The sequence below is a fragment of the Alnus glutinosa genome, chromosome 13, assembly GCF_958979055.1.
Source record: "Alnus glutinosa chromosome 13, dhAlnGlut1.1, whole genome shotgun sequence".
In the NCBI taxonomy this organism is placed as follows: domain Eukaryota; kingdom Viridiplantae; phylum Streptophyta; class Magnoliopsida; order Fagales; family Betulaceae; genus Alnus; species Alnus glutinosa.
This window is the reverse complement of record NC_084898.1, coordinates 7771995-7793602: the sequence shown is the minus strand read 5'-3', so window position 1 is coordinate 7793602 and position 21608 is coordinate 7771995. Positions and strand designations below refer to the sequence as shown.

The 21608-nt window shown below is 33.7% G+C and overlaps 2 protein-coding genes across 3 annotated transcripts; one reads left to right on the top strand and one right to left on the bottom strand.

The window, feature by feature from the left end:
• Positions 1-470: 470 nt before the first annotated feature.
• LOC133855049 (uncharacterized) lies at positions 471-947 on the bottom strand. Its single transcript, XM_062291341.1, has one exon. The coding sequence runs from the start codon at positions 927-929 to the stop codon at positions 528-530; it is 402 nt and encodes a 133-aa protein (XP_062147325.1). The 5' UTR covers positions 930-947; the 3' UTR covers positions 471-527.
• A 14363-nt stretch (positions 948-15310) lies between these two features.
• Positions 15311-21560, top strand: LOC133854334 (mitochondrial adenine nucleotide transporter ADNT1-like). 2 transcript variants are annotated; one of them, XM_062290484.1, is made up of 8 exons: positions 15311-15637; positions 18938-18986; positions 19198-19361; positions 19472-19509; positions 19763-19872; positions 20001-20114; positions 20456-20800; positions 21135-21560. In XM_062290484.1, exons 1-8 carry the CDS (start codon positions 15471-15473, stop codon positions 21216-21218), a joined length of 1071 nt encoding a protein of 356 aa, XP_062146468.1. In that variant the 5' UTR covers positions 15311-15470; the 3' UTR covers positions 21219-21560. The 2 variants fall into 2 exon arrangements, with proteins under 2 accessions (XP_062146468.1, XP_062146467.1); XM_062290483.1 differs by having other exon boundaries at positions 15313-15637; positions 19760-19872.
• Positions 21561-21608: the final 48 nt, after the last annotated feature.

The following is a 21608-nucleotide window of genomic DNA, read 5'->3' as shown; positions in this document are numbered from 1 at the left end:
CTTCACTTACCACTGAAGTTGCTTTCTAACATGTTCCAACTTCTGCAAAGCTTTTCATTTTCCTTACTTCTCGAATACCTACTTTTGGACATAATTCTTGTTCTAACATCCCAGCAAATTAATTTGACAGATGATTTGCTCTTTAGCATGCAATTGATTTTCATGCCTAATATATCTTATAAATAGAAGCACTCAATATTACTAGACGGAATTAAACAGCTTGCAAACCTTTTCCCTTCCAATACTTAAACTCCCCTATCTACAATAAAGAAAGTGATGATGATAATGTTATCCAGGTAATTATTAACTATGTAAAGTACTTTCTAATATATATGCATGATATTAGAAAAATGGGTAAATTGCCTTAGTGATTTGCCATATTGTAATCTCAAAAATTTATATGAAATCAAAAGATATGGCACAAAGTGGGAAAAAAAAAAAAAAAAAAAAAAAAAAAAAAAAAAAACCCTCTAAAAATGATAAGGTTACATGCAAAGAAACTCCAGGCATGTCAGCTGTGGAAGAATCTATAGAGTAAAGATATTCTCAATATTCTTCACGTTTATATCATTCTTCTTGCATAAACCGACGGTGCTGCAGATAACAGAAAACGTGCTCCTAAGTTTCTTGGCCATCTCGTTCATTTCCACGTTCATCCTCCTCCTTTTCCTGATCAAGCTACTCCTTACAGAAATGGTGACTGCAGCTTCCTTCTCTAGGGTACCGCGGCCATGTTCTGAGCTTGATGTAGTTGGTGAAACCGTGAAGCGTCTAGGGCCGCAGAAAAGTGGCAAGGCCATCGTATGCCGCTCAAGAACGTGACCAAGTGAAGCTATTTCATATGCATCATATAAAGAACTCCCACAGTCCCATAGGATAGCTGCCTTTTCTTCCTCTGATCTCTTCTTCATTTCTTCATCGCCGGCCATATGCTTTCTTCAGCTTATTATAAGGAGTCACTAAGCATTTATTTTATTTTATTTTCTGAAACCTAAATTAATTTGTTAGGTGATAAAAGACATGATGTCACCCTAAACTGTTTTTGATAACTATCATGTAAGATGAATTATGTTATATAAATCACCCGTTATCCTAAAAGTTTAAGTTAGTAATTAGAAAAACAAGGTTCAAGCTAAGTTCGAACTTTATTAAAACCTTTGCTCTGATTGATATTACGTTAAAAGTACATTTGACACTGTGATTTTGCTTTCAAAAAGTATGATTTTAAACTAAATGGTAGAAACTGTATTTTTGGAAGTGAAACTGTATTTTTAAATCGTTGGTAATAAGTGGGTTTTTAAAAATGCACGATTTTAAAGGTCGAAGGGCGATTTTACCAACTGTTTCAATTATTGTGTTTTTTAAAAATCGTTTTTTCAAATTACTATTTTTAAATCACAAATTTTAAAATTGTAAATTAAAACGGACTATAAATTATTAATTATCCTAGAAGCAATTGATTAATGCCAAAAAAAAGTATAGCATTATCTAACCCTTTTTTTATTTCAAAATTGACTTCCATGATCTCATTATGATAGCGTTGATCATCACATTAAAAAATGTATTACTCTATTGGCTAGTAGGTTTTTATGCCTTTTTTTTTTTTTTTTTTTTTTGGTTTTGTGTTGGTACACTTGTCCTGCTCCTTGGCATTTTTTTCAGTGTTCCTTTGCGTTTGTTCCTTTTTTTTATGGCCACAAATGTGAACCCAAAGAGCTAATACATATGAACTCGTGGATGAATTCTAGTGGTTTTTTTTTTTTTTTTTTTTTTTATAATAATAAGAAGTGATTAGTATGATATAAAGTAGAAACAGTTATGGAAAAGTGAAATATATATATATATATAGTAGATATTTTTGTTTGAATTATAATAAAATGTGATATAAAAAGTGAAAAAATAAAAATTAGAATGTTTTAAAATTGACTTTTTTTTTAAAAAAAAAAAATGGAAGTGAAAGCAAGTTGTCTCTGCTTCACAAAGTTAAACCAAGTATGGGGATCTGGTCAAGCTGAGTAAAAAAAATTAAGGAATGTTGGCATGGGCTTGGCTCGTTCAAGATCTATTCAAGCACTCGAGCCTGACTCGCAGGCCCAATGCATGTAAGGTTATGTTTGAGTGATTTTTGTTTTTCAAATACTTTTGAAATAATATTTTTAGAATTTAAATTCTACTAAGACTTTATCTAACTTTTTCTAATTTTGTTTCAGGTCTTTTAAATCATCCAAACATAATTTTAAAATACAAATTCTGTTGGTATTCACAATTTTAAATATTTTTCAAAAAAATCGCACACCTAGACGAACGATAAGCAAATCCTTGCTGAAGTTTAGTTGTTGGTCTTTTTTTTTTTATAAAAAAAAAAAATTAATAATAAAAATAAAAAATAAAAGGAGTATAATGATAATTTTTACAATTGTGTGCTTGAATTGCACTTATGCTCTGTTTGTTTTGACGTAAAATGTTTTCCATCATAAAATATTTCAACTAAATCATTTTTTTTTAAAAATGATTTCATTAAAAATATTTTTCGGTGTTTGACTCGTACAAAAAAATCACCATTGGCGTAAAATAGAATCCGGCGAACCAGATTCCGGCCAAGCTGGACGAAATCTGACCAGCACAGCCGGAATCCTGCCAGTTTGGCCAAATTTCGACCAATTTCTTCGAAATATGGCCTAAATTGGCCGGAATCTGGCAGAAATTTTCAAATTCTGGGAATCAGATACCAAAATTTAAAGATCTTTGGCAATAGAGTTGGGCTACAAACAAACTCCAACGCTTAGTGGTAGCGGATTCCCACAAACGTGCATGCAAGAATTGAGAGTTTAAATTCAGAAAACGATTTACGGCTTTAAAAACGGTAAATCGTTTTCTAAAAATTAAAGAGACTTTTACAGTCAAATTGAAAATGTTTTCCATTGACCATTATTTTCGCCTCCACCAAACACATAAAAAAAATAAAATAAAAAATAAAAAATAAAAATAAAAAATGCCACAAATATTTTCCAAAAAACATCTTACACAGAAACAAAAAGAACATTAAATTCAGGTAAATTGTGGGACTTACTTGATCCGGGCAGTTTAGAGTATGTGACCCACATGTCTTGTATAGATGGATATTGTAGCCCCCTTTCTATTAGGACTGAAAATGAGGTTGTAGTTAGTGGTTATTGGCCAAAATTGCTAACCGCAACTGTCTATGCAGTTATTCAAAGTTGAATAACCGACTCCGCTAACTGCCTAGCAGTTACTTAATAACCGCCGGTTAGCAGTTATTTTTCACTGTTAACCGCTTTTGGTTTTTTTTTTGGTTGAAATGAGCTTGCTATGGTGAAAAGAAAGAACATGAGATGGCTGTAGAAGAAGTAAATGAGCTTCTGAAAGTACTAGAAAATGAACTGAAGGAAAAGATTGAGATTCTTTGGAGGAGAGAATATTGAAGGATGAATTTATCTGATAGGATGAGAATCGATAAAAAGAATGGCAAAAATATATTTATTTCAGATGTTGAAAGATTCATTCAAAAAAAAGATATATCGTAGGGAATAGGGAACCTCTTGAGCAGGTAGAATCACTCAATAGATAAGGACGATGAGAACATCAAGAAGCTGCAATTCTCACATATGACTTTTGTAATGATTAAAGGTGCAGATCATAAGGAATGAAGAAGATGACCATTGCATAGCATAGGAAAGGAAGGGCATAAAGGAAACTATAGGAAGGATATAAATAAAGGCGGTTAGCGGTTAGCAGTTAGCAGTTTTTAAAGCGATTTTAACGGTTTTACGGTTATACAGTTAGCGGTTATAAGTGGTTAGTGGTCAACGGACGGTTATTAAAGGACAGTTTTTTCACCCCTACTTTGTATAGACTACCTAAATTTTAGTAAAATTTAAAAACTTTGGGGATTCCAATCCAAAAAAGTAAAGGAAGAGCAACCAAGAGTTGAAATCTTGTATTTAAGCTTTATTATAATACCTTATTTGTTGGCGCCCAATGAGGAGGAGCTTAAACGGGTCCGCAATGTGGATATATATTTTAAAGAGTCGCTCCCTTAAGAGGGATCGAATCATATTCTAAATCCAATCCTATCAAAGGCTAACAAGAAGCAAATTAGTAATGATTAATGAATATGAGCCTTGTCCCCTTAGCGTCATGCCTACAGAGATTCCAATCCATGTCTTTCCCTTCACCAATCTACTTGAAAAGAAGCCCCTATCATTAGACCTAACAGATTGAGATTTATGGTACATTTCATATGTGGAAGATATCTTTAGAATGAAATAATTGTTTCATTGTTTTGTTGAATCTTTATTCTTACATGTAGGTATTTCTTTTAAAGTGTTTCATATCGCCAAGAGATACATGATCTAAGCACTTTATAACTAATGAACGCCCCTCCTCTTTCAATGCGTCTTTTGAAAGTGAGTAAGATTCATAGACTTTTACATGATATCAGAGCCAGGTTCATTGGACGATGATGAGTCTTTTCCTCCCGATGTTGAATACGTGTTTGGCCAAAAGTTACCACACGTGAGAGGGCGTGTTAAAATGTCTCACATCGTCAAGAGATACATGATATGGGCACTTTATAAGCCATGAACATCCCTCCTCTCTCAAGGCGTCTTTTGAGAGTGAGTAAGGCTCATAGACTTTTACAATTCCAAAACTAAAAAAATAAAAAATAAAAAATCATATTTCTTTCCTTTTCGGAATAGCACACTTATCTTCATTGACACAAAACCTCTATTTAAGGGTTCGTCTGGATTTACGATTTCAAAAAGTGCGATTTAAAAAAGTGAATTTTAAAAACGCAGTTAAGCGTTTGACAAAATCGCAATTTGACATTTAAAATTGCAAGTTAACCTTTAAAATTATGTTTTTAAAAAAAATAAATAAAAAAAAAAAAAAAAAAAAAAAAAAAAAGAAGAAGAAAAAAGAAGAAAAAAAAACCCTATTACTTGCGATTTGAAAAAATAGTTTTCTGTATTTTCAAATCGCAATTTTTAAAAAACACAATTACCAAATTATTCATTTCTGCAATTTTGTTTATCGCACTATTTGTTGTCGTCCCTTTATCTATTTCTTCCCTCTTGCAAGCATTTCTATTTGTTAAATACATATTTAGGGTTCTATTCTAATGTTACAATCAAATTAAAGAATAAGAATAATTATTCCATTAACTTCTTCTATCTTTAATAATAATTATTTATTTTCTGAATAAAATAATCAAACATATATTTAGCATTAAGTTGTGTTTGGGTGAAAGATAAACAGCCCCTATCATGGCATCCATGAGTGGCAAAGGCTTTGTTCTAGGAATAATCCCTCTCCTTGCAGCGAGGAAAGCAACAGGCTCGATTTGGGTATAAAGATCAGATTCCGTATTCATTCTATTATTGCTATCCACAAGAGATGGATAATTCAACGGTACGTAATTATCAAGGAACAGTATCTAACAATCAAACGCATCTTTTTTTTTCTTTTTTTCTTTTTTCTTTTTTAATTTTTATGAATAGAAAATTTTTATTAGGAAACTTCATCTTGCTCCGTAAGGACAATATGCTGAATAATAGAGGAAAACTTCATCTTGTTCCGTAAGTACCATATCCTGAATAATAGAGGGACAATCCTTTATCCAGGCTTTATCCATCAATTGAGAAAGAGCAAATTCTACCATACAGTGTGCCACCTTATTGGCATCCCTTTTAACATGTTGAAAATCACAATGAGCTAGACTAGAAAGGAGAAGCTTAGTATCATAAATTAACTGTCCGCTACCATTCCCCAAAGGTCCAACCTTCTTCAAGTATGAAATAACTTGTAGGGAATCACCTTCTAGAATCACGTGTTGAATACCCAGGTCACATACGAACTGAGCAGCAAACCACACGGCAACCGTTTCAGCTATAAGAGGATCAATAATGTAAGGGACAAACTTTGTTAAAACCGCCAGAAACTCCCCTCCCTCATCCCAAACGACAATCAAACACATCTAAGTGTCCCATATCTTTATCAAAGAATTTATAAGAATATATTTGTCTTATTAAAATTTTTTTAGGGTTTTTTGTCTTTTTGTTGACTTTAGGGAAGATATTGACATTTTTCTATAGTTTAAAAATGACATTGACACAATTGATAGATCTGGAACACGTTAACAATATAATATAGTTTGAAGAAGTATATGTACTTCTCCTTTTTTATTATTATTTTTTATTAGAGGTGATTTGTACACTTTATTTTTGGAGAGGAAGATCTCCAATTTTTTTTTCATTGGAAGCAAGCCAAAGAAAAAAGATATACATACTATCTGACTATGTATACATATATATATATAACATCTTCGAGTAATGTCAATGACCATATTTTTATCCTTTTTAATGTAACTTTTAAAATCTTCATTAAATCAAATTTAATAATAATTTTAAAAATCATATTATGATACAATAATCCCAACACCAAATATCATTACCAAACTAATTTCAATACAACTACTGTTGCGATCCTGAGTAACACTAATCACACATGTATAACATAAAATAAAAATTAAAAAAAATTAAAAAAATTAAAGAAAAAAAGGCTAGATCTTATTAGAGTGTAAATTGTGGGACGTACTTGTAGAGCTGGCAATTTTGACACGACCTAACAACCCGACACGAACACGATACGAAATTAGTGAGTTTGGGTCTACCTTAAACGAGGTTGGGTCATAAACGGGTTGACCCATTTATCTCAGTTTAGCGGGTTCGGTCACACCCGCTAGACACGATTTTTTTTTTTAATATATATTTTATTTTTAAAAAAAGAAAAGAAAAGAAATGGGATTAGATTTACTGATTTAGATTATTAGGCAATTTAAGTTAGGGCCGAAAAGCCCTAACTTCTTCAGTCTTCTTTTCTCTCTCCTTCAAGCTTCAGCGCCGTGCCGCCCGCCCCCACTTCTTCCATTTTCTTATTCTTCAACGCCACGCCGCCCCCTCATCTTCTTCCATTTTCTTCTTCTTCCTTCCGCTAGACCCACTCGAGCAGAGACGCTCTCTCTCTCTCTCTTTGCTCTTCTTCAGCGCTGCCCCTTCTTCTTCAGTTCCCAATGAATAGCAGCGGGGGCATGGGGGAGTTTGGACAGGGATTGGGGCTAGGGAGTGCGTAGTTCAGGGACGTTAGCGGTACGAATCGGGACGTTTCGAGGAGTGATCCAATGAGTTTGGACCTGAGAGCGAATCACAACGGTGCTGGTAGAGGCGGTGCTAATGGCGGTGGTGCGAGGAAGCCACGTGATTTGGATGACGAGTCCGTCAAGGGCGTGCGGTATGTGTTCGAAATTCATCAACTTTTCTTTATTAGCTTTATTGGCTTTGCTAAATCTATGGACAAATCTAGAATTGATTGAATGAATTGAGAAATGGGTATCCGAGTGAAATAACTTGTAAATCATGTTTTAGTTCCTAATTTGATGGTCCGTAATCTGTATGTATGATACCATATGGAGTTCAGAGAGTGAAAAACCGACTGTTCGTGGATGCTTACATTGTTTAGCTTAGATTATTAGGTTAGGGTCAAGCGGGTAGTGTATGCGACCCATTATGCTAAACGGGTTTCACGGGTCGTGTCGGGTGACCCATGAAATTGTAGTGTCGTGTTGTGTCTGGAGCCCCGACTCGTTAACATAAACGGGTCGTGTTTGGGTCTAACTTAAACGGGTCGCAGAACTCCACGGGTCGTGTTGGGTACCTGTTTTGCCAGCCCTATTACTTGATCTGGACGGTTTAGAGTGTGTGACCTACATGTCTCGTATAGATGGATATTATAGTCCCTTTCTATATACAATCAAATTTTAGTAAAATTCATGACTCATTTGGATGTGCGATTTTTTTTATTGTATTCTACTATTATTTATTATATTAAAAATTGCGAATATCGAATAAAAAAATTGTTTTTTGAAATTATGTTTGGATAGTTTAAAGAACCTAAGATAAAATTGGAAAAAATTGGATAAATCTTAAATAGAATTTAAATTAAAAAAATCCACCAAAAGATGTTTTCCAAAAATAAGAAAAAACATGTGTTATCCAAACATGCCCTTAAAAACTCGGGAATTTCAATCCAAAAAAGTAAAGGAAGAGCAACTGGAGTTGAAATCTTGTATTTAAGCTTTATTATAATACCTTATTTGTTGGGGCCCAATCAGGAGGAGCTTAATGAGTCAAGAATTCGGAATTAAATTCTTATTTGGTGCGTGAATTTCGAGGCAATCTAAATGTGTTTAGGTGATTAGTAGAATTTAAATTTTATTTGAAATTGTGTTTAGGTGAAAGTTGTATGAGATTTTTTTCACGGATAACCATAGTAGTAGGGGTGTAAACGAGCCGATCCTGAGCGAGTATTGCCTGTCCGGGATTGGCTCGTTTAAGTAACAGTAGAGCTCGAGTTCGAGCTCGATACGAGCTGAAAAATCCTGTGCGAGACCGGCTCGCATAGGAAAATATGTTGTCCGAGCTCGAGCTTGGCCAATTTCACAATTCAAAATTATTGACTTTAGCATAAATAAATAAATAAATCATGAAATTTCAAATAATGTGCAAATTGCATGTATTAGGATTTTGAATTAAGCAATTGCCAATGAATCTAAAATCTGAATACAATTACAACTAAAAAAATAAAATAAAATTACTGTAAGACATTGTTAATGTTTTAACTTAATATAAGTTGGTTAGTTTTTATATTGACTAACTTATATTGACTATTAATTCATCATATATATATAATGATAATACTTTGTTTTTTTTTTTTAAAGTCGATTGATAATACTAATTAGATCATATATAACGGTTATATAGCACAATGTTAAATCATATAATGTAAATTATAATAATAATTCATAACTTGTGAATTGTAATTATAATTAATATATAAGTAATTTCAATCCTAATAACTTAATTTGAGATTGTATGATCATATTATTATTATATATGAATAACATGATTAAGTTTCATAAGTGTCATTATATCATATGAATAATATGAATTCATACTTACCGTAACTTACGTATGTAATCTATATACCTAGTCATTGCATTTAAATATTACTGATAATTATTAAATACTTAAAATCATAAATCGTATTTATTAAGTGTATGAGTGTATCTAACTAAGTATCTAAATACTAAACATTTATATTAGTATGAATTTGTATACTATATCATATATAACATTATGTAGCTATAATTATATATGTTACTAATATGTATATATATTTATGATTATGAATTATGAATCATATCATATCACTTGATTTATGAGATTATCTATGAATTTATAATAAGTAATTAAGTATGATCATTATAAATTTATGAGTTATAAATCATAATTATCAAATTTATCATAATTCATAACTACCTACTAATAATACTAATATTATATAATCTAATTATTATCATATGATAGTATATTTAACATATTAACATGATCTAGCAATCCGTATGTAATGATTATCAAATATTTAATGATAATACTCATAACATATAATAAAGTGATTGCATATTTTATATTTACATGTCATATGGTAGTATGGTACAATGTTATATTATTATATGATCATATAATCCTATAAATTATAATCCTATTATATTACATGAATAATTTGATTAAGTATCTGAATTGTCATTATATCATATGACTAACAATTAATTATTGATATTATTCACTTCTACTATTTTATATATATATGACAAATTAATATATATTAACTAATAACTATTGTTATTTGTTACTTAATTTATGCTTACATAATACACATAGTATATTATTCATTAATATATATATATACGAGTTAAGCCTTAATAAACGAGTTGATCCTTATACGAGCGGGTTCATGAGCTTTAGTCGAGTCAAGCCGAGTTTATACGAGTTTACATCGTTTAATAATCGAGTTTGATTTTCGTGTTCACGAGTAGTTCATTTAATAATCGATTCGAGTATGAGTCGAATTTATTCGAGCCGATCTCAAGTAAGCTCACGAGTAGTTCAGCTCGTTTACACTCCTACATAGTAGGAAATGATTGGAGGTATAAAAAGTTGTGTATAATAATTGGTGTTATAAAAATTAGTGTGGAATAATAATTGAAATAATAATTATTTATTATAAAAAAAATAAGAAAAATTATTATTTAATTTAAATAATTATTATTTAATTATTAACTTGTACCAATGGGTTGCAAAAGCAACCCATTTTCTCCGTGCGTCAGATTAACGTGGATCTTGCCTTGGAGTTTAGGTAGTTTTTGAAATCATAGGAAAAATGTATAATTTTTCGAATTGAAACTGAGTTATTATTCAAATACTGTGTTAAAAAAAAAAAAAAAACCCTAATAATTTTTTTTTTATTCCTTTCGCATCCAAACAGACAAGAGGCGCTCCCTTAAGATGGATGGAATCATATTCTAATTCCAATCCTATTAAAGGCTAACAAGAAGCCTATAAGTAATGATTAATGAATATGAGCCTTGTCCCCTTAGCATCATCAGATCTTTATTAATGAGATAACTGTTCCTTTGTTTTGTTTAATTTTGATTCTTACAAATAGGAACTCCAAAACTTAAAAAAAAAAAAAAAAAAAAAAAAAAAAAAAAAAAAAAAAAAAAAAATTTCATATTTCTTCCCTTTTCGGAATAGCACACTTATCGACATCGACACAAAAGCTCTCTCTAAGGGTCCGTTTGAATTTGTAATTTTAAAAAGTGCAATTTTAAAATATGAGATTTAAAAAAATAATTTAAAAAAAGGCAGTTAAACGTTTGACCTTTAAAATTGCAGATTAGCCTTTAAAATTATGCGTTTAAAAAAAAAAAAAAAAAACACCATTTTGCTTGCTATTTGAAAAAATAGTTTTCTCCATTTTTAAATCGCAATTTGTAAAAAATGTAATTATCAAACGATTCATTTATGCGATTTTGTTTAAAATCGCATTTTTTATCTAAAAAATCACAATCCCAAACGTAGACTAAAATGTTGCATCTTACGTCCCTTTATCTATTTCTTCCCTCTTGCAAGCATTTCTATTTGTTAAAGTAAATATTTAGGATTCTATTCTAATGTTACAATCAAGATAACAAACAAGAATAATTATTCTATTATAACTTCTCCTATTTTCAATAATAATTATTTATTTTCTCAATAAAATAATCAAACATATATTTAGTCATTAAGTTGTGTTTGGGTCAAAGATAAAGAGTCCCTGTCAAGGCATCCATGAGTGGCAAACGCTTTGTTCTAGGAATAATCCCTCTCCCTGCAACGAGGAAAGCAACAGGCTCAATTTAGGTATAAAGATCAGATTCCGTATTCATTCTATTATTGCTATCCACAAGAGATGGATAATTCATAGGTAATTATCAAGGAATAGTATCTAAAAATCAAACGCATCTAAGTGTCCCATATCCTTATCAAGGAATTTATAGGGATATATTTTTCTTATTGAAATATTTTTAGGATTATTTTTATCTTTTTGTTGACTTTAAGGGTCGGAACATTGACATTTTCATTTTTTTTTATAGTCTAGAGAGATATTGACACAATTGATAGAATCCAAACACATTGACAATAGAGTATAATTTTAGAGGCTATATGTACTTTTCTATTTTAATTATTATTTTTTATTAGAGGTAATTTGTACTGTTTATTTTTTGTTGAGGAAGATCTCCAATGTTTTTTTCATTTGAAGCAAGCCAAAGGAAAAAAGGAAAAAGATAAACATACTATTTGACTTAGTGTATATATATTGAAAGCCCCTTCCATAAAGATGGGCTGTAAAAGTGATGTTTTACAGCATCCACTAAAGAGTTTTTTTTTTTTGCATGTCCACACAAGAGGGGGGAGGAGGGATTCGAGCTAGTAACCTCCGCTTCATGAGGTGTGGTCCTTAGCTGATTAAGTTACCCATTGGAGACACGCATACACTAAAGAGTTGACACATCATTAAAAGACTAAAATACACTACGCATGAAAAGCACCCAATATTTGTCATTTCTTCAAAGAGCCCAATCAGTTTTAAACCCACCACTTGTCCAGCCACCCGTCGCCGGATTTCGCCGACGACCACAACCAAATCTTCATTGGATTCCGCCGACGACCAATCCTCCAGCCACGTCATGGCGACCCGTTCTTCGTCCAAAATAGCCGAATCCCAACTAGCTTTCCCCGACTAGAACGGCTGGATCCAGGATGGCCTAGATTTGGCCCCTCCCCAACCAAAACGGCTGGCCGGCCTTGATTTGGCCACTCCTCAGCCATAACGGCTGGATTCCGACCTATTGGCCAGGGAAACGTGCTCGAGCGTTTCCTTCTGGCCAGGGAAATATGCTCAGGAGTTTCCTTCCAGCCGAATTCCGGCCTATTGGCCGTGGAAACGTGGTCGGGAGTTTCCTTAGAGAGTGAGAGGGGGATAGATTTGGTGTTTTTAGGTTTATAGTATTTTTGTTATAATTTTTGTTTTTTTATGAGTTATTAACTTATAATTGGATGATGTAAAATAAAGATTTTACAGCCTATCCTTGTTGAAGGTAAATTCATATATATAACATATTCGAGTAATGTCAAAACCATATTTTTATCCTTTTTAATGTAGTTTTTAAAATCGTCATTAAATCAAATTCAATAATAATTTTAAAAGTCACGTTAAATTTAGCAACATAAAATCATAATCCCTATGATTACTCAACGTCTTCACATTCTCATCTCATATTCATATTATGATGCAATAATCCGAACACCAAATATCAATATATCATTACCAAACCAATTTCAATACAACTACTGTTGCGATTCTTAGTAACACTAATCACGCATGTATAACATAAAATAAAATAAAATTTTTTTTAAAAAAAATAATTAAACAAAAGACTAGTTTTTATTAGATTTTTTTTATTATATATATATTATAATATTTCATATGGTCTACTTTCACCTAACACACACCTAGGTGAGATTTAATAAATGTTTATGCAACATTTTCACAATGTACACGATCTAAAGTGTCACAATTTTTCCATAAAATTATCTTAAAAAATCTATATAATTCTATTCTTTACATCCTAAACACTTCAATAAAAATCTTAAAATAAAAAGTATCTATATTTTCATGTTTGAAAATAGATGTTTGGTAGAATATTCTAGGAATTTTTAAAAATTTAAATTAAATAAATAAAGTTATGATTAGATTGAGATTCTAAGTTATTAAGTTGTTTGAATTTTGATAAAATTTAAGCAGACTAAAAGAGGAGGTTATAGAGATTATCCATGGACGAAACCAGAAATTCTTATGGTTATGGCCTAAGGACCAAAAAATTTTGTTAGTATGGGCCAATAGGCTAAATTTTTTTTGTTTACCTTATAGTTTTTTTTTCACTCTTTTTTTTTTATCTTTTTTTTTTACCTTTTTTTTTTTTTTTTTTTTTTTTTTTTTTTTTTTTTTTTTTTTTTTTTTTAAGAATTGAGGGAGGCTATAGCCTATAGTCCCATAAATCCATCCCTGAGCTCATCTATCCCGAGTAAGTGAGTCTCAGGAGTCACGGGTGAGTCTTACATTCTAAACCGTCCGAAATAAATGTCTTTGTAATATTTTTTTTCTTAAACTATCAAAATTTTTTTTTTTATAAAATTTAAATTGCCTAAAAGTGGGAGATGATTAGGGGTGGGCACCAGGTGGGGCGAGGCAATTTTCCGCCCTTTTTGCTCTCGCCTCGCAGCCCTATGAATTGCTTGTTTTGAACCCATGAACCACAATATTTAGGAGAAAACCGTGAGGTGTGAGTGCATTGCGGGGTGGGGGTGTAGGTTTGACGGGGCGGCATGGGTTTTTCTGAGTGGCATTTATGTAATATAACCAGAATAAGGGGGGATCATATCGGAGTGAAAAAAATCTGAACGTATGAAGTAATTTAACCAGAAAGAGAGAAAATTTAAAACTTGAAATGGAATCAATAAATTCTCCATTGATGAGCAGCTTGGTGAACCTAATCGTCGGGATCTTCACAAAAGGGTCAAAGCCATCATTGCAACCGCTCCCCATCTGATCTCTCTAAATATTGCAAGCATTTGTGAAGTAGAGCTCCTCCTCTAACTGCAAGGGGAGGCTGTGATTCGTGAAGACTCGAAGAGACTAGAGATCTTAGAAAAATGAAGAGAAGACTCATAAAAGGAAGGGCTGCGGAGCTAGAAGAAAAGAAACAAAAAAAAAAAAATGAGGGGGTGCGTGCGGCGGCGCTAGGGTTGAAGGGGGTAGGGTTTTTTTTTTTACTTATTCTTTCTTTACGGGGGCAAGGCGGGGCGGGTCCCTTTTTTTTTTAAACCAAGACCCACAACCCGCCCCGTGCGGATCCCTTATTTTTGGACCTGTACCCACAATAAAAATTGAAAACCGGTGTTTCACGGGACAGGTCAGTGCGGAACCTGCAGATCGGGTTGGTTCTTGCGAGTCCTGCACACCCCTAGAGATGATGATCTATCCTAAAACTAGGGATGTACAAACGGTTATAACCAACGGTTATTGGCTTAAACCACTAACCGCCTATGCGGTAATTGCATTTTATCAACTGCAACTGCTAACCGCATAGGCGGAGGCAGTTATTTTTATAACTACTGGTTAGCGATTATTGTGTTTATAATTGGCGATTTTAAAACCACTTTTCAAATTGTGTTTTGTGTGGGTTTTAGACAGAATTTTAATTTTTTTCAAAAAACACTTTAATAATTTTTGAACCTTTTACCTTTTGGTACAAGACTTTAATAATTTTTTATTGAGAAATGAAACTTAAGTATGAAACCCTAAAAACTTCAGATGTTTATTAAACATCTTCTTTTATGACCAAACGACGTCGTTCTGGTATTTAAAATACAAAACGACGTCAACCTTTCCCAAGTTTTTTTTTTTTAATATATATATATAGAGAGAGAAAAGCGGTTAAAGGTTATTAACCGCTTTTCGTAAATCCTATAATCTCTAAACACTTCCGTCTAAACGATTAACGATTATACGATTATTCGATTATGCGATTAACCGTTTGAAAGCGGTTGTAACCGCTTCAATTGTACTCACTCCAAACTCCAAAGTAGTGAAAAAAAAATCCAGGGAGACGTCGTATAGGTGGTCAACATTTATGAGTTACGTTAATTAGGAAAAGTGAATGGTGAGGAAAAGCTCAATCCACTGCGCTTTTCAATATAAAAGTAAGAAAACCTCATTGTTCATAAATATTCAATGCCCTTCGAAAAAAAATAAATCTAAACAAAATATTCTTTTTCTTTTTTTTTCTTTTTTTTTTTGTAACCAAACTAAACATTAGCGCGGCCATCTCTCGCAAAGCGTGCCCGTTTGGACATGGGAACTCGCTCTCGCTGCTAAACGACGTCGCTAAATCGCGGGAGAACCGGTCAACGGGTGCGTTTTGACCGCGAAACCCTAGCGTTTCAGCGATGGCGTCGGAGGATGTGGTGGGGAAGACGACGAGCGAGTCCGCGGTGTCGACAATCGTGAACCTCGCTGAAGAGGCGAAGCTCGCGAGCGAAGGAGTGAAGGCGCCGGGCCACGCCGTCCTCAGCATCTGCAAGTCGCTCGTCGCCGGAGGAGTAGCCGGCGGAGTGTGAGTTCTCTGATTTTGTCGCTGTTTGGTTTCCGTGATTTTGCTGGATCCTCTTTTTCTTTTTTCTTTTTCGTTCTTTTTGGAGAAAAAGTTTTGATTCTGTCTGGATCATTTCTCTTTGTTGTTTGCTTTTGATCGTGTTTTTATTTATCTTAATGCCGTTAATTTTAGTAATCTCTGCTTTAATTATCGGAATTTTCAATTTTTCATTTCTAAGCTTCTTCTTTTCCTTTTTTTTTTTTTTTTTCCTGTGATTTCATGTAGTTTTTACACACATACACATATTTTGATAAATAACATGTAAATGTATTTATGAATGATGTGTAAGATTATGTTTTTTGAATTTGTCTTTTATATATATAGTGGTTGAGGTGATTGTTTAAATGCAGTGACGATTTTTTTTTGGGTATTATTTTACCTCTTGAGTGTCATGGCAGATACCTAAGTAAGAAATGCAAAATTTGGTCTCTATTTTTCATTTCAATTTGGTTCAATTGACAATTTTTGTTGTTTTTTGAGATTGCCGCTCTTAGAGTTGCATGAATTATTGGAGAACTAAGTTTACTCTGAGTCTTGTAAATTTGGTGTGTATTTCTTATTTCAGTTGGTTGAATCACCGAATTTGGATGGTTTTAGGAATTGTCACTTCAGAGCTGCATGATTTTTTTATTTTTTTTTATTTTTTATTGTTATTTATTTATTTTCTATTTGGTTGTTGGTGTTCATTGGAAGCGTCTCTTGAGGAAATTGGTTATATCCTTGGGTCAGATTATTGGGGAGGTTTAGATGGGTGTGAGATCAGATACTCATTGACAGTGTTTTGAAAAAAACTCAAGTAGGGCATAGCGTTATTGCGTTATTGGTTGGTGCTGCCACTTTATTGTTTTTGGTCATCTTAGAGGCAGGGGTTATTGAATATCATTTAGATTTTCTTCTCCTGACTGTTAAGGGACTGCAGTCAAGGCAAATTAGGATGTTATGTGTACATTTATTGCATCTTTACTGTTACATGGCTCCATGAATGGTACCAAATTGATGAGATTTTTAGTTCTTTTTTTTTTTTTTGTTAAGCTACTCACCCAGTAGGTTTTGAGTTCATGACTTCACCCTTCACTCTGTCTACTGGGGAGTATGGCTGTCTTTGCAACAGGTTCTCTATTTTATTTTGAAGTTATTGAACAACACTAGCTGTTAAATCAAACCTACTAGGTTTAAGGAATTAGGATTTTGTCCTGTAAGTCCACAAGTTATAGTTTTGAAGAAATTGGCTGTATGTTTTGGGAGCATACTTATAGTTTATGGGAATTGAATTGAAGACTGAGGGTTAACATGTGATATTGGCATGTTTGACACACCAGAGGTTTTGAGCCCAAAGATTTTTTAAGCATTTTATTTGGAAAAAGTTATCTAGATCAATATGCCTTAGTGTATTGTTCTTTCCAATAGAAATCATGGTTTTTCCAGGTATCTGAATGTTGTCTTTAGTTGAGGTGCTTGAACGGAAAGAAAAAATATATATTGACCTCAATTGCCTCATTACTATACACCTAACTTTTTTTTGTCAGTAAAATCAAGTTCATTAAAAAGCACAAGGGACCCAAGCACACAGAATATACAAGAAAAAACACCCAAAGTACATAAATCTACCAAGTTAGAGACATTCAAAAAAGCGTTACTAGAAATCCACTCAAAGAGGAGCGTTATTAGAAATCCACTCAAAGAGGGATTTAAGAAAACATAATGTAGATCTGAACTCGTCTTCTTGCAATCATCGAAACTTTGAGTACTCATTTATCTTCAAATATACCACATTAAACATGAAGGGATTAGATTCCAAACAATTTTCATATCATTCTGACCGACTCTTCCTTTCCAACAAGTCAAAAGATCCATCACCCGTATAGGCATAACCAGTGCTACTCCAAACATCTGAAAAATCATATTCCACAAATCTCTTGCAACATAACAATGAAAAAAGAAATAATCATGAGTTTTCCCACTCTTTTTACACATACAACACCAATCCATCACTATGATGTGACGCTTGCGAAGATTATTCAAAATGAGAATTTTTCCTAAAGATGTTGTCCAATTGAAGAAAGCCAACCTCAAAGGAGCGTTAGTTGTCCAAATGCTCTTCCAAGGGAAGGGAGTCAAACATTGGAAAGGAGAGCTTTGTAAAAAGTTTTGATCTCAAACTATTGTCTCTTTGAAGAAACCCCCAACCTCATAGGAGCCTTAGTCCTTGAAATGCTCTTCCAAGGAAAATGAGTCAAACATTGGGAAGGGAGAGATTTGTAAAAAGTTTGGGTAAAAAAAAAGTGGGGTTTTTTAGTTTTTGCCCGAAAACTCAGGAACTTATTATACATTTACCCAAAAAGTTTTGACCTCAAAAGATTGTCTTTTCAAAGGAATCTAACAAAACTTATTGTTGCCGCCCTTACCCATCCTAGTGGAATACAAAACATTGAAGAAAGAAGATACGGAATACACTCCCCAATCATGCACTAATATGATAAAATTTATGTCCCAATGCACCACATCATTGTGAGCAAGCATATGGCCAACCACCAGAGCATCCTTATCCCTTGTAAGGCAAAATAGCTCCGAAAACGTTTCCTTCAAAGAGTGATCCCCACACCAAACGTCATGCCAAAACCTGATTCGAGAGCTATCACCTTCAATACTAACAGAACTAGAGAAGGCATCCCAACCCCTTGTAATATGTTTTCATGAACTCATCCTATAAGGTCCCATGACAACATTAGTGCACCAACCACCCATCAAACTAAAATATTTTTTATCCACCAACTGTAGCTAAAAAGCCTATTTCTCCACATCATACCTCCATAACCACTTTCTCAAAAGAATCTGATTAAAAGTAAGGAAACTCTTAACCCTCAAACCTCCCAAGAGTGCAAACCTTCTTCCGATTAACAAGATAGAATCCAGACTCATTATCCAAACCACCCCACAGAAAATCCCTCTTGCAATTTTTCTTACCAATTAGTGACACTAACAGGGATAGAGAAGAGAGAAAAGAAATAGGTAGGAAGGCTGGAAAGCGTGCTCTTAGTCAACGTTAAATGACCACCCTTAGATAAGCAGAGCCTTTCCCACCCAGCTAATCTTCTTCCCATTTTCTCAGTAATTGTATCCCAGATGGATTTACTATACACCTAACAATAGTTATTGGGTAGGGTTAGCAACAAAATTTTCTGTCTTGCAAGCATTCATGAGGTAGGCCTTTTACTTTGTTGTTTAATACACTTAACATGTCTCATGTACTTTCTGCTGCAGCTCACGTACTGCTGTTGCTCCGCTAGAAAGATTAAAAATTTTGCTCCAGGTAGTTTCGTCTTCACCATCTGGAATGCTTTTCTTTCCCTCTCCTTTTAGGGAGTAGATATAATTTCATGATTATTTATATATTACATTGAGAGAGAAATTTGTTCATGATTCTCATGATGGCATTGGGGAGAATATTTTACTTTTGGACATATTATATACTGTTGTCACTTTTAGCGGAAACGAATAGTTTTTGCTTTTGGATTATATAGGTTCAAAACCCTCATAGTATCAAATACAATGGAACGATTCAAGGCTTGAAATATATATGGAAAACTGAGGGTTTCAGAGGATTGTTTAAAGGCAATGGAACTAATTGTGCTCGTATCATCCCAAACTCGGCAGTCAAGTTCTTCAGCTATGAGCAAGCATCTCAGTACGTTTCTGCACTTTAAACCCCCCACTTTGATGTCTTTGATTCCCCTGAACATTTATTTCTCTATCCTAATAATTAATTTCTTCCATTTTCTCACCTGTTGTAAACAGGGGTATTTTATTGCTTTATCGACAACAAACTGGAAATGGTACAACCATCCATTTCTTTTCCTTGTGTTATAATTTGAGCCAGAATTTTAAAATGATACTTTCTTTTCTTCTGGTTTATTTTGCCTAATGGTATCATTGAATGCCTGCTGTTGTCGTATTTAATCTCTCTCTCTCTCTCCCTCTCCCTATTTTTGGGGTTGGCCCAGGGGGAAGGGGGTTTGTATAGAGAGAGATGATAATGATGATTCATAAATGATTAAAGTTACATTTCTTCATGATGTCATGCAGAAGAGGCTCAGCTTACTCCACTTTTACGACTTGGAGCTGGTGCATGTGCTGGAATTATTGCCATGTCAGCAACTTACCCAATGGACATGGTACGAGGTCGGCTGACTGTCCAGGTATTCTTTGGAGTTCTGCTTTCAATTTTTTATGTGGGCTCCACTAAGAACTCTTATAGAGTGTAGGGCCAGCTTTTCATATGTTCACTTTAATAGCTTAACTTTGTTTCTTTGCTGTATTTTTACAGACAGAAAAATCTCCTCGCCAGTATAGGGGAATCTTCCATGCCCTTTCTACAGTCCTCCGGGAAGAAGGCCCTCGGGCTCTGTACAGAGGCTGGACACCTTCTGTTATAGGAGTCGTAAGTAAATGCTTCATGATTTATGAAGCTCCTTTGCTGCTACCTATTGGATTTGTTCATCAAACATTCACTGCATATTTGCATGGTAGAGTCTGCACTTGATGCAGCCTTTTGCTTTGGTGATAAATTTCAGTTTCTGATCTTACTCTAAAAATAAATTCTGTTTCAGATGGGACACAAACTTAGGGCATACCTATTATAATTGTACCGTGTATTTGCATTTTGTCATATTCATAGAAGGTTTTGAATTCTCGTTTTTGTATGAAGAGGCATATATATATATGTTGGGGTTTAGTAAAAATTTGATTAGAAAGGAAATAATTACTATATGGTCTTTGCAGATTCCATACGTGGGTCTCAACTTTGCTGTTTATGAATCTTTGAAAGACTGGTTAATTAAAACTAGACCTTATGGACTGGTTGAGGACTCTGAGCTGAGTGTGACAACAAGACTTGCATGTGGTGCTGTTGCTGGAACTGTTGGCCAGACAATTGCTTACCCTCTCGATGTCATTCGACGAAGAATGCAGATGGTGGGTTGGAAAGATGCTGCATCAGTCGTGACTGGTGAGGGGAGGAGCAAGGCAGCCCTTGAATATACTGGTATGATTGATGCATTCAGGAAAACAGTTCGGCATGAGGGATTCGGAGCATTGTACAAGGGTTTGGTCCCCAATTCAGTGAAGGTAGTCTAATTTATAATTCCACGTTCAATTTGACGTATTATACCTATCCATAACTAGCTTCAGTGTTTCCGTTTTTCATAGCAAACATCTTTTTGGGCATATCTTAGATGGAGAGTTACACTAATCTATTTTCCGGATTAAATCCTTTTAATTGGTTCTTTGAGTGGATGGTAACTTATCTTTAGCTTCATTTTCTCATTTTCAAATAAATTCAAAGATTATTATTATTATTATTTGGTTAATAAGAGGAGATTATTGTATCAATTTCCATCTGGGCTATAAATGAAAATATTTGGTATAGATTACATATTAATGGCACTGCTTTTCTCTTTAGGTGGTCCCATCCATAGCTATTGCCTTCGTGACATACGAGATGGTGAAGGACATTCTTGGAGTTGAGATGAGGATATCTGACTGAAGCAAGGGAGGAACTTCAAACTATTTGATCAACCTTTGTGCTAACTTTGCAAGCAAAAGAGATGATTACTAGGAGAAGGTATATTGTCAGAAATTATGTTTCTTTCCCGTTAGGAGGAATCTTAGAAACCCACTTTTTTTAGCTGCATGTTGATATTCCTTCCAATCTAGACCCATTTGTCTCTATCCAAAGCCACCTTAGTTTTTAGGATTCACATTCTTATGCTATGGCAATAAGTATGATGCACTAGATGCATTCTAATGTCTTCCCAGAGAAGCTAAGTAATTCTTTTACCCAGTTCTATATGTGTTGACTGCTTTATAAAATAGAACTGCTTTCTTAGGGGTTTTTGTTTTTGTCCCTTCCTCCCTTTTCTATTTTTGGCCATGT

What these genes read in the sequence shown, in the direction of transcription:
- LOC133855049 (XM_062291341.1), bottom strand. Translation starts at nt 929, where the DNA reads ATGGCCGGCGATGAAGAAATGAAGAAGAGATCAGAGGAAGAAAAGGCA.
- LOC133854334 (XM_062290483.1), top strand. Translation starts at nt 15,471, where the DNA reads ATGGCGTCGGAGGATGTGGTGGGGAAGACGACGAGCGAGTCCGCGGTG. An exon ending in GATTAAAAATTTTGCTCCAG is followed by an intron (nt 18,987 to 19,197) that starts GTAGTTTCGTCT and finishes TGGATTATATAG; the next exon opens with GTTCAAAACCCTCATAGTAT. An exon ending in TCGACAACAAACTGGAAATG is followed by an intron (nt 19,510 to 19,759) that starts GTACAACCATCC and finishes GATGTCATGCAG; the next exon opens with AAGAGGCTCAGCTTACTCCA.